The sequence below is a fragment of the Eurosta solidaginis genome, chromosome 2 (assembly GCF_040869045.1).
Source record: "Eurosta solidaginis isolate ZX-2024a chromosome 2, ASM4086904v1, whole genome shotgun sequence".
Classification (NCBI taxonomy): Eukaryota; Metazoa; Arthropoda; class Insecta; order Diptera; family Tephritidae; genus Eurosta; species Eurosta solidaginis.
Window position 1 is genome coordinate 77,370,121 of NC_090320.1, and position 11,905 is coordinate 77,382,025.

The window sequence follows — 11,905 nt, forward strand, 5'->3', positions numbered from 1 at the left end:
TAGCGTTTTTGAAATTTTTCGATTTATAACATTTCTCTCTTATTTCGCTACCAGTGTTCAGAGTATTTAAAACTGTTACCTAAGTAAACGACTACACCGGAGTAAAAATTGAATTTTCGGACTATATTTTTTCTTCCTTTTTGAAAGCGGGCGAACAACTAACATCAAATTGATTTGGTGGATTGGCAAATATTCTATCTACCCGGATATTTACCGCGAAAAAATATTATTATTATTATTTTCGGTTTACTATACATATTTAATGCTCTTTTTAATGACAGAAGGTTTCAGGACCGAGGCAAATTCCTGTAGGAACGATAATGGCGACCTGGTAACTGACGTACAGAGTGTGGACGAAGACGACCCGATACTCCGATCGCCGATGATGAAAATCATACCCACCGGGCTGTTCAAACATGAAGGCGAAGAGTTGGTATAAGAAAAAAGCAAAAGAGTGGTTCTTGCACTAAATGTGGACAAGACGAAGTACTTGCTGTCATCGTGGCCTTTGTACCCACGTCACTGTTGACGGATATAAATTTGAGACTGTGAGGGATCTCGTCTATTTGGGAAGCAGCATTAAAAGCAAAAACAATGTCGGCCTAGAAATCCAACGGAGAATGACTCTTCCCAACAAGTGCTTTTTCAAGCAATTGAAAAGTAAAGTTTTTTCTCGACAAAGAAAAATCTCGCTCTACAAGTCACTCATTATAGCTGTCCTGACGTATGGAGAATTCGAGAGAAAACTTCTCCGTAAGATTTATAGTCATATCACTGATGTCGACGGCTGGTAACGAAGGAGGTATTAGCTACATGAGCTTTTCACAGATATGATGATAGTGCAGCGAATAAAAACAGAAAGCTTCGCTAGCTAGATCATGTTATGCGGATGAACGAATACGCTCCTAACTTACTCAAAAGATATTAAGTAGTTATACTATTTATTAGTAGGAGGCAAGAGCGGAGCAAGATACTCCGATTGGAATAAGGTCTGAACACTATCTCAGCAATAAAACATGTTGCCAAAAACGTGACGTCATGCCAAGGAAATTTATTTCCCAGCCAACTATGATTTTTGTGCTCTCTCATTTTTTAATGCGGGATCTGTTTATTGGTTCATGAATATGCTGACTCAGTATGTAAATGTTAAGAATGTAGTGTATTAGTGTTAGTGCAAATACGTATGTGTAGAATAGATAATTTTGTATAAAAGGAAAGACAATTCTAAAATAAAGAGAATCGTTTTTAACGTTATACATCGGCGTTTCAATAAACCTATCGTTTCACATTTATTATGTTTATCTTTAATTTGTTTAGCCTATGATCAGAACTAATCTTACAGACTAGATACACAAGTAATTAAAAACTAAATAAACAACTTATAACTACACAAAAATGTGAAAATATGAATAGCATAAGCAAAAATAAAAAAAAAAAAAATACAAATAGATATTGCAAGTTAGAGTTGACTTGAAAATATTTCTCGAAAAAGAGAAATCAATAAAAAACCTCCCCGAGAGTTTATTAAATTCAGTAAGCGCGCGAAAAATTGAGTCAAAACTACAATATATAGCCCTGCAAGCACGTAATTAAAATGGTAAAAATGTACGAAGACTCCTATTGGGAACATTAAATGACAACTTCGCTAAGAGAGCCGAGCAATCCAGAGAGCCAGAGATGAGATCATAAACGAACATTAGCAGATGTACTACCCTTCTGGATTCGAAAGGTTGGAGATTTATGAGTAAGCAGCGTGAGTAATAGGATAGGATAGGACATGGCGATCCTGCCAGGAGTGATCACTAGTTGGCGGACAATTTGCTAAACCAGCAAAACTGCTAAACGATCACACTGGACAAAGATCCTACCAAGTTTTTGTTTAAAGAAAAAAGTTATTTTTTTTAATTAAAATCCACAAACTGGTGCTATACAGGCCACACGGATGAAGATACAACTAGTTCGTTACTACATCCACAAATATGTTAACAAAAAACAACAAAAGTATTGAGAAAGGATTCGATGGAATAATCCAAACAAGCGAGGCAGGTCAAAGCAGAAAAGAGTGGAATAAGGACCCAGCTAAATAAAAACAACTATAAACGACTGATTGCATGCTATCAGGGTGACATAATCGAGTGGAATAGTATACCAGACTGACAGCATAATCAAGTGAAAATCCCGGATATTTTAGAATGGTAACAGTAAAACAACTACACTGACTGGCAACAAGCTGGAGAAATTTTTGTACATAAGTATAATTAGAATCAATTGAGCGGCCTCAGCGATGCTAAACTATGAGCAAAAACTTCGTTTTTGCTTAGGAAATTTTTTTTCCTCCTTCTTCATTTAAGTTAGAATCAAGATTTCACAGTAGGACTAGTTTAATTGAAAAATTTTGCAAAAAAAAAGGAGAAAAATAAAAAATTTCAAATAATTTGTCAAAAAAAAAATGTTTTTTTAAAATGTCAGATCATTATAATAACTAAATAAGTAAGTAAATTGGAATGCTCAGGTCATCCTTATAAAAACCCTTAAATTTGGAATTCTTCTTTTATGCTCACTGATGTTTTCCCAAGGTAGAAATGAACAAATGGGACCAAATTTATGAGGCGTTATCTGAAGAAAAAATTAAAGCAGAAAAAACATACAAATGCATAAATAAAAATACCACAATAAAACCAGAAACAATAGTAAAATATTTGAACATGATCGCAGAAGCTCTAAATAATAGAGGACAGGTGATCAATACGGTAAATAATATACTCACCAAAGAGCACCAAACAGAAGCTTACCAATTCTTTTCCTACGTACGAGATAAATTAGTATCTTCTTTAGCCAGATACAACATAGAAATAACTATACCAACTACAGTAGAAGAAAACCTTCAGGTTGATTTTAATTCAGCTCTAACAGAACTTTCCCGAAACCGCACCCTATCACCATCGTTGAGTCAGACTTCATCGGTGAAAGAAAAGAAACTATTAAATCTCCCACTCTTTAATATCACAATGAAACAAACCGTAGAATTCATCAAAACCGCCCCATCAGTGCTAGCAGAGTTTGATGGTAAGCCTGAAAATTTGCATAGTTTCCTGACGCCATTGATATCATCGACCAAAGCAAGAATAATCACGAAACTTTAGCAATAACGCTGATAAAAACAAAATTAAAAGGCACAGCAAGAAATTTTATTAGCAACGAAACTACAATTGGACAAATAAAATTAAAATTAAGAACTGCAATAAAAGGCGAATCAGTGGAGGTTTTGACAGTAAACTCCCGAATATCCAACAGCGCAGTAAAACAGCAAACCAATACACTGCGGATATAGAAAAGATAACTAGGTCATTGGAGGGAGCATACATATGAGGGATGGCTTAAACCCAGACTTGGCAACCATATATGCTACCCAAGCAGCAGTCAAAGCCATGTGTAAGAACTCCTCCAATGATAAAGTGAAAATGATCATGCAACCGGGAACATTCACAACAATGAACGATGCAATTTCAAAATTCACAAACAGCTGCACGGAAATCACAGGCAGCTCGAACACAATTTTAAATATACGGAAACAAAATCAATATTGAAATAAATTCCGTGGAGGTTATAAAAATAGGAACTACGGAAGTTATAGAGGCAGAAGGTTTAGATCACAATCAAAGTATAACAATAACAATACCCCGAGATCAAATAATAATACCCAAAGGGTTAAAAAAAAAATAAATGTAAGGCGCGATAACCTCCGAAGAGATCTAAGGCCGAGCTTCTCTTCCAATTTGCGTCGTGCTCCTCTTGATTTTCCCTACAAATTGGCCGGACGGGACCTACATGTTTTATGCCGACTCCGAACGGCATCTGCAAGGCAGATGAGTTTTCAATGAGAGCTTTTCATGGCAGAAATACACCCGGAGCGCTTGCCAAACATTGCCGAGGGGCGACCCCGCTTAGACAAATTTTTTTCTAATTGAAAAACCTTATTTCTAAAATTTTGATGTTGCTTGCCCGGTGTGAACCCAGGGCATACGGTGTGGTAGGCGGAGGACGCTACCATCACACCACGGTGGCCGCCCAACCCAAAGGGTTGCAACCCAAAATTTTACGCACCAGGAAAACCAGTGAAATCTGCTGCTTCAAGAGCAATAAGTAGAAAAATATGTGTACCAAACCTACACTGAAATATCTACATATCCACTAAAAAGACTCTAAGTAACTCAGTTTCAAACCTCCTAGTAGATACAGAAGTAGATACAGGAGTAGATAGAAAATAGAGGATAAACTAATCCTAAGACCATATGATTTTCCCCAAAACAATAAAAATGCACCTAACAAATTGTCTGCCCGTCAACACAATTACGATGCCTGCCAGATCTGAAGTCATTATACAAGTAACAGTAAATACTGATAGGCAATTTTATAGCAAATACAATCACAAATAAAGATGACACTTTCGTCAGAATTTTTAACACAACAAATAAAAACACAACTATTTAAAACTACAAAATTAATACTGAAAATTTAGAAGACTACACACTAATTGAAACAAACACACACAATAATAAAATTTTTTACTTTTTAGTTCGTTTTATTAACAAGTAATAGAAGCTTGTTCTTAGAAAAGCCTTTTTCTTAAATTTAATTTAAATAGGAATTTTTTTTAAATTTTAGTAGGGTAAAATATTGTTTAAATTAGTTACGTAATCTTTACTTAGTTATTTGTACCGTTTCTCATTCTATCCATTTCTTTTAATGCATCAACTTACTTTTTAGTTAATTTTATTAGCCAATAATAAAAGCTTATTTTTAAAAGTTTTTTTTTTTAATTTTATTTTTTTCTTTAATTTTATTATTCATAATCGAAATAAAATGTGACTAAGTTAGTTGAAGCATTTTTGACAGAGAGCACATATTAAATTATGTCAAACAGTGTTAAATAACTTAACTTTGCCTATGCCGCGTTCAGTTTACAACTACTTATTGCAGATCTCTCATCTGTGGGTTAAATCTGTTTTAAAATAAAATTCTACTTTCGCTTAGCTAAAATTCCATCGCCAAAAATCTGTAAAACAAAATCAAGTGCGCAGAAAAGTATGCAACACTTACCGATAACAGCCTAACGGCGTTAGCGTTCGTTGTATCACAGAATTTTTACACTTTGAAAATGACGGCTGTTGTTTGCAAGGTTGCATTCCTTTGAGTCTTCGTTTTCACCATCTGGATTAACAAAGTCATGAGCCTGGACATTCGTGCAATTTTAGTGATGTAAATTGCATGGCGCCAGCGCCAATGCGGTGCCAGCTCAATGGTAGCTCATTGACGAAATGACTCCAATCGAATATTTGACGTTACTTAGTAGTGAGTGCGTAGTACATTTCACTTACGCTATTGAGTGAAACGACTTTTGTGTGTCAGGCAGGAGTTTGGTGTTATTGGCGCTACTGGCAATGATGACAAAGAGCTGATGGCGGTAGCGCTGGTAGTTCAGCTTTTGAGTTGTATATTTTAAATTTAATTCACAATTAATATGGGTGTGTTTGAGCGGCCAAATAATAACAGTAGTATTGCTAACGTGCTGCTAAGTTAATGGAATGTCGATAATTTCCTAGCGATTATCAATAGATTGTCAATATTTCGTTCAACGGGCACGCGTAATTGCCACATCTGCTCAAATTTTCCAAGTTTTTCCATTCTTTATTTAACTTAAGCTGTTATACCAATATTTTTCTGCCAGTTTTTTTCAAATACGTAATTTTTCCAAAAGCAAAATAAATTACAGAAAAGATTACAGAGTTAAACAGCCTTAAAAATTCAGCTATGTTGGTGATACACAGAAATACAACAGAGGGTTGTGTCTCCGCTTTTCGCAAGCGTTGAGATTCACCACGCGTGACACGCGTGATTCACCACGTCCAAATATCACAATCCACGGATAGGTACCGGCGGGTTTGTATGGGACTTAGGCTGTTATGCCAAAGTAAATACAAATCTTTACCGATAACTGTGTTATCGATTAATTTATCGAATTCTAACAAAGTAATATTGCATTGTCATCGGAGTTATACATGTGTGCAAAATTTCAGCTCAATCGGACACCGGGAAGTGTATCAAATTTAACTTGCAAGATTCCATTACAGACAACAAAAGTGAAACTAAATAAAAGCTTATAAAAATAATAATGATACAGAAAAATTAAAAAGATTAGCCAAAAACTTCCCAAAATTTGTCAATTCTCAATTAACATCATTATGCACAGAGTTCATAGACATATTTGCACTAGAAACAGAACCAATTTCCTCTAATAATTTTTACAAACAAAAATTACACATGAAAGACGACACCCCGGTATACATAAAAAACTATAGATTGCCTCAGACACAAAAAGGGGAAATAAACAAACAGGTTAATAAGTTGATCGAAGATGACATTATGGAACCCTCAATATCAGAATACAACAGTCCAATTTTATTAGTACCCAAAAAATCACTCCCAGGGAACACAGAAAAAAGATGGAGGTTGGAAGTTGACTACAGACAAGTAAAAGTTAGCAGCGGATAAATTCCCACTTCCCAGAATTGATGATATTTTAAACTAACTTGGAAGAGAAAAATATTTTTCATGCCTAGACCTTATGTCAGGTTTTCATCAAATAAAATTAGACCCCGATTCAAGGGGCATAACCTTATTCCCAGCTGAAAATGGCACATACAGAAAGTAGCACCAAATTCATTCCAAAGGATGATGGCACTAGCATTTGCGGATCTCAAACCATCTCAAGCGTTCCTTTATATTAATGACTTAGTTGCATGTTAAAAAACTTACGAGATGTGTTCTCCACATGTAGAAAATACAACCTAAAATTACATCCAGATAAATGTCTATTTTTCAGCCAAGAAGTAACCTATTTAGACCATAAATGTACAAGCACGGGAATACTACCGGACCCAAGCAAATTTGAAACAGTTCAAAACTACCCAACACCAAAAGCAGCTGATGACGTTAAAAGGTTCGTAGCGTTGTTTTCAATAAAACCGTTTAACTTAAATTTGTTTTTTTAATTATTTTATTTTAAAGTTTTTAGTCTTTATTTAATTGCCTATTATTTCTCATTCTATTTAGTTCATTTAGTGACTCATTATTACAAGGACTCTTTCCTGACAGTTTGTTACAATCTAAGTCTTCAATACATAATCCTTCCAAAGACTTTACTTGACTCTGCGCCACGTATGCTTGTCCCTCCTCGGACTCCAAAATATTTTAGTGTCACTTCTACCGGACTGTATGTAATAATTGTTCCAAATATGAGTCAAATCGGACATCATAAGTCGCTTTCTATTGATGTATGTATTATGTGTTCCAAATATGTACCAAAACGTACCACAAATACGATTTTTTTGAATATCTCGATCCTTGCACCACCTAGCGATTTTTTATAGGCCGCTTTCTATTCATATATGTATTATCTGTTCCAAGTATGAGCCAAATCCGACCACAAATGCGATTTTTTTAAATATTTCGATCCATGCGCCACCTACGGATTTTTTTCTTATTATTGCACTGTCATCGGGTTCTGAACTATATTCCAAGTTTGAAGCTTGTAGCTTATCGGAAAGTTACTTAAATTTCAATTACAAAATTCGTGCCTGCCAGCCAGCCAAGTCAAGCTAATAAAACCATTTAGAAAATACTTTGCACAATTGCAATTTCTTTCCCAGTACTTTCGAAATGAATGGGAATTGCTATAAAAAAACTTGAAACACGTTTTCAAGCCTGGGAAACCGGCTAATGAAGGTGAGTCATAACGACCGGTATCACTCCGTTCGTCAGTAGCGAAGACAATGGAAAACTTCCTGCTCCATCAGTTTACTGCGAGTCTTCGCCTAGCCACTCATAACCATGGTTTCCGCAAAATGCATAGCACTACCAGCGCTGTCAAAAGCTTTTGGCACAGTCAACCACGGCAGTCTTCACTAAGATATATAAGGTTCACCCTTTTCCCTTTGTATAAAAAGATGAACTGCAAATTATCTGAACCTAACCGACCAAATCCACGGCCACTCTGTTTTGCGACGTGGAATATTGGACGTTCACGTCGATGTTGTTGCGCTCCCGACTGTCAGTCATTCAAAGGACTTAGGGGTAAGATTCGGCGACACTCTCACCTTAAAGGCGTATGCCCTCGAAGTTGTATCTAAAGTACAAAGCCGCAACAAGTCGCTTGTCAGCAGCACTTGGGGAACATATAAGGAAACGTTGCTAGCCACGTACAAAGCAATTGTCCGGCCGCTCAACAGCAAATCTAAACTACAATGGATACAATCTTACTGTACTCGTCCTCATATATATGGCGAGGAGAGATGAATTTGCCAGTCATAGAAGACAGTGCTTCCGTTTTACAAAAATTTTCTTATGATCCAAGGAGTTACTATGGCCTCATAAAATCACTGCTTGAATCGCAAAAATATTTTTTACATTAAGAATTTTTTAATTACTCGAGCCTCAAAAATACGAAATTACTTTTGGTATTTTTTTGCTGTGGAGAAAGGAGTTGATTACTTTCCTCAAGTACATATAATTGGGAATTGAATACCTAAAGCAGGGATGCACCTTAACGTTAAGCTAATCGTTTATCAAAAAATTTCCACCGTTTCCGTTGAAACACTTCGAAATATTATCGATAAAGAAATTATCAAGATAAATTGTATCTCGTTTTTATCCGAAACGAAAAGCTTTCGTTAACGTTAAAAACGTTAACAAAAACGTGATACTTTATGTTTGAATTGTGCTGGCAATGCTATAGCCATGGTGAAGCCGTAAGGTGGTAACAACGAGCGCACATACACACACAAACTCCATATAATTTGTTTGTGTAATTCGTTGGTGGTAATGTCAAAAACACTCTGAGAAATGTTCGTACTGTCAAAATTCATGAGAAAAGTTGCAATCAGCTTGGCTATTGCTTTCACCTTTAATGACTCCGCCATCAATCAGCTTTGCCAGCATAGTTTGAAATTAATAATGAACATAAACGATTTGATTCCGTTTTGATATGGCAGAAAACGAAACGAAATCATTTCGTTAATTTGACGTTTTTAACGTTAATAAACGAAACGAAATGACTTTGTTTCGTTTATTAACGTTAATTATCGTAACGAAATGATATCGGTTCGTTGGTTAAGCATGCCTGACCTAAAGTAATCATTACTAACCATCTTTGATTGTGATTTGAATTTCAATATAAACATTTTTCTTTTTTTTCTTTGTAAAAAACTTTTCATTTATTTAAGGAAAAGTTTTTATTAAATTGTTTCATCAGAATACTAGGTTGAATATTTTTCACAATATTTATGTACATGTACGAATAGCTCAGTGAATAAGAGTACTCGACTATAAAGCAGACAGTTACACAATTTAATTATACCTTTCATGAAAATGAAATGGTATATCAACTTTGTCACGAATCTCAAAATTGTAAGTCCTTAAAAAAAATAAATAGACCCACCAAAAAGTATACCGAAATAATCAGGATGAAGAGCTGAGTTGATTTAGCCACGTCCGTCTGTCCGTCTGTCTGTTTGTATGCAAACTAGTCCCTAAATTTTTGGGATATCTTGATAAAATTTGGTGAGTGGGTGTATTTAGGTGTCCGATTAATTTGTCGAACCGACCGGATCGGACCACTATAGCATATATCCCCCATACAACCCATTTTTCAGAAAAGAGGATTGTTGTCATATATTCCTCAATTTATCAGATTGCAGCTTCAAACTTCACCATATGCTTTTGCATATTGCACATATTATTGGATGAGATCCGTCGTATATATAGCATATATCTCCCACAACCGATTGTTCAGATAAGAAGCTTTTCGTAATTACTGCCCCATTTTAACAGTTAGAGGATTCAAATTTCACTGAATGCTTACGTTTACGTCATATATTGTTGAGATAAGTGTTCATGGTCATAGCTATTTCATGCAGACCACAAAAAACGTTAAACTTTGCATCCTCACACAAACTATCTACCTATTTTTATACTCAGCTGAGCAGAGCTCACAGAGAACAATAATTTTGTTCGCAAAACGCTATCCCATAACGGCATAAACTAATCGGGATAGATATAAAGGTCTATATATCAAAATTATTTGGGCGAAAAAAGAAATTCATTTAGCCACGTCCGGCCATCCGTCCGTCCGTGCAAGCTGTAGTATGGCAGCTGAGTATGTAATGTTCGGTTACACTCGAACTTAGCCTTCCTTACTTGTTTATTTTATATTTATCTTAAAAGTCGCTTAGGTATATATGTACATCTGTTCACTATATATTTTATATCTTATACAGCCGATTATTTGGATATTACGAATGGGATAAGATTATTGTTCAGCCCCATTCATGAAAGGTATGAAGTCTTAGGCACAGTCCCGTCCCTACTTGGTTTTTTAATTTTTTTTATAAAATTATCGCCTTTTTTAAGAAAATGATTACTATAACCGAAGAAAACCCAACATCTTAGTTTTTGAGAAAATTGTTGGTCTAGATTAAAGGAGGCGCATCTGTGGCGCAAAATGAATCCTATTATTTATTCGATTTCAGAAATATTTATAAATTTATTTTTCAGTGTACGTGATAGTATATCACGGTACGTGCCTACGACATATGTACGAATTTTCCTACCAAGCTGGCATAGAGTTATATTTTTCGATTTAACTATTTCAATAATATGCTCTGCGAAGTAAATTTTTGATTATTTACATTTGTACCACAACAAGCTTTACGTATATACATATATTTGAATTAAAAAAATAATGGTATTAGTTTTATGTTTTCTTAGAGAACACTATTTTGAATGATTTCACGGGCGTACCTTTGACATTTTGAGGCAACAACACGGCGATAATCAATAATAATAATAAGCAGATCGATGTTATTCTTGATAGAAATTGCGCACTCATTTCATAGAAATTATCCAGTCATCAGATCATTTAATTGGTAAATAAATCTTGTTTAATCCAGTACTTAAAAAAAACGAGGGTTTTTACAACACGATTTTCGCCGTTCACGCCTAAAGTCGGCTTACAACTAAACTCAACTGATTGTTCAAATACTTCACAGAACCTTTTGATTGTTATTTTTAAAATAAACGAAAAACCCATTCATTATTATTGTGTTTACATAAAGATATGTAGATATTTGATAGTAATAAAAGGAAACGCAATTCAAAACAAAAAAAATATAAAAATGTTTGTTGTAGCAAACAACAAAATTAGCTAAATAAGAAACAATTTAGAATCTTAGAACAATAAAGTAAAAAAAAACACATACAATATCCGCTCTGAGTTGTGAGCTTCAAAGCGTTTCATGTTTAAAATTACCTGCAATAAAATAAAATCGTTGGAGATATTTTTCGCACGTTTAACCGACATCTGCACCGCCCAACGGCGCATCCAGCAGATAATCTTAGTTTATTGCCATCAGCAGCAATTCATATATGTATGTACATTGGAGCGTATTACAAAAAAATTTTGAAAATACGCCCCTCTGGTTCGAACAAACATCTTTTGAGCAGCCTGTAAAATCAACGTAATTAGTTTTTATACCCAGCGTTCCTTGTACACAAGAGTATCACAACTTCGGTTGAATAAAGGTGGTACATGATGGCATACAGGAATCGTGATAGATATATACTTCCTTGGATCAAAATTATCAGCAACGAAAAAAGGTTTGAATTGAGCCATGTCCGTCCAAAATTAGACATCATTACCAACTTTTGTATACTCTCTTATGTGTATCGAGGCTAGAATTGTATTGAAAATGGGCGAAATTGAACTACAGCCATGTCCACCGTTTCATTACCATAGACCGATTAAGTGTTTGTTAAATTTATGATGAAAAATAAAAATTTCGGTAAAATT

At 35.0% G+C, this 11,905-nt stretch overlaps 1 protein-coding gene across 1 annotated transcript in view; it reads right to left on the reverse strand.

Annotated features, from left to right (window-relative positions):
- Positions 1-11,077, reverse strand: part of LOC137239991 (uncharacterized) — a 16,459-nt gene extending 5,382 nt beyond the window's left edge. Inside the window, exon 1 of the mRNA XM_067765849.1 lies at positions 10,858-11,077. Coding sequence (XP_067621950.1) covers positions 10,858-10,945 — 88 coding nt within the window. The 5' untranslated portion in view covers positions 10,946-11,077. The remainder of the gene's footprint in view (positions 1-10,857) is intronic.
- Between the last annotated feature and the right edge of the window lie 828 nt (positions 11,078-11,905).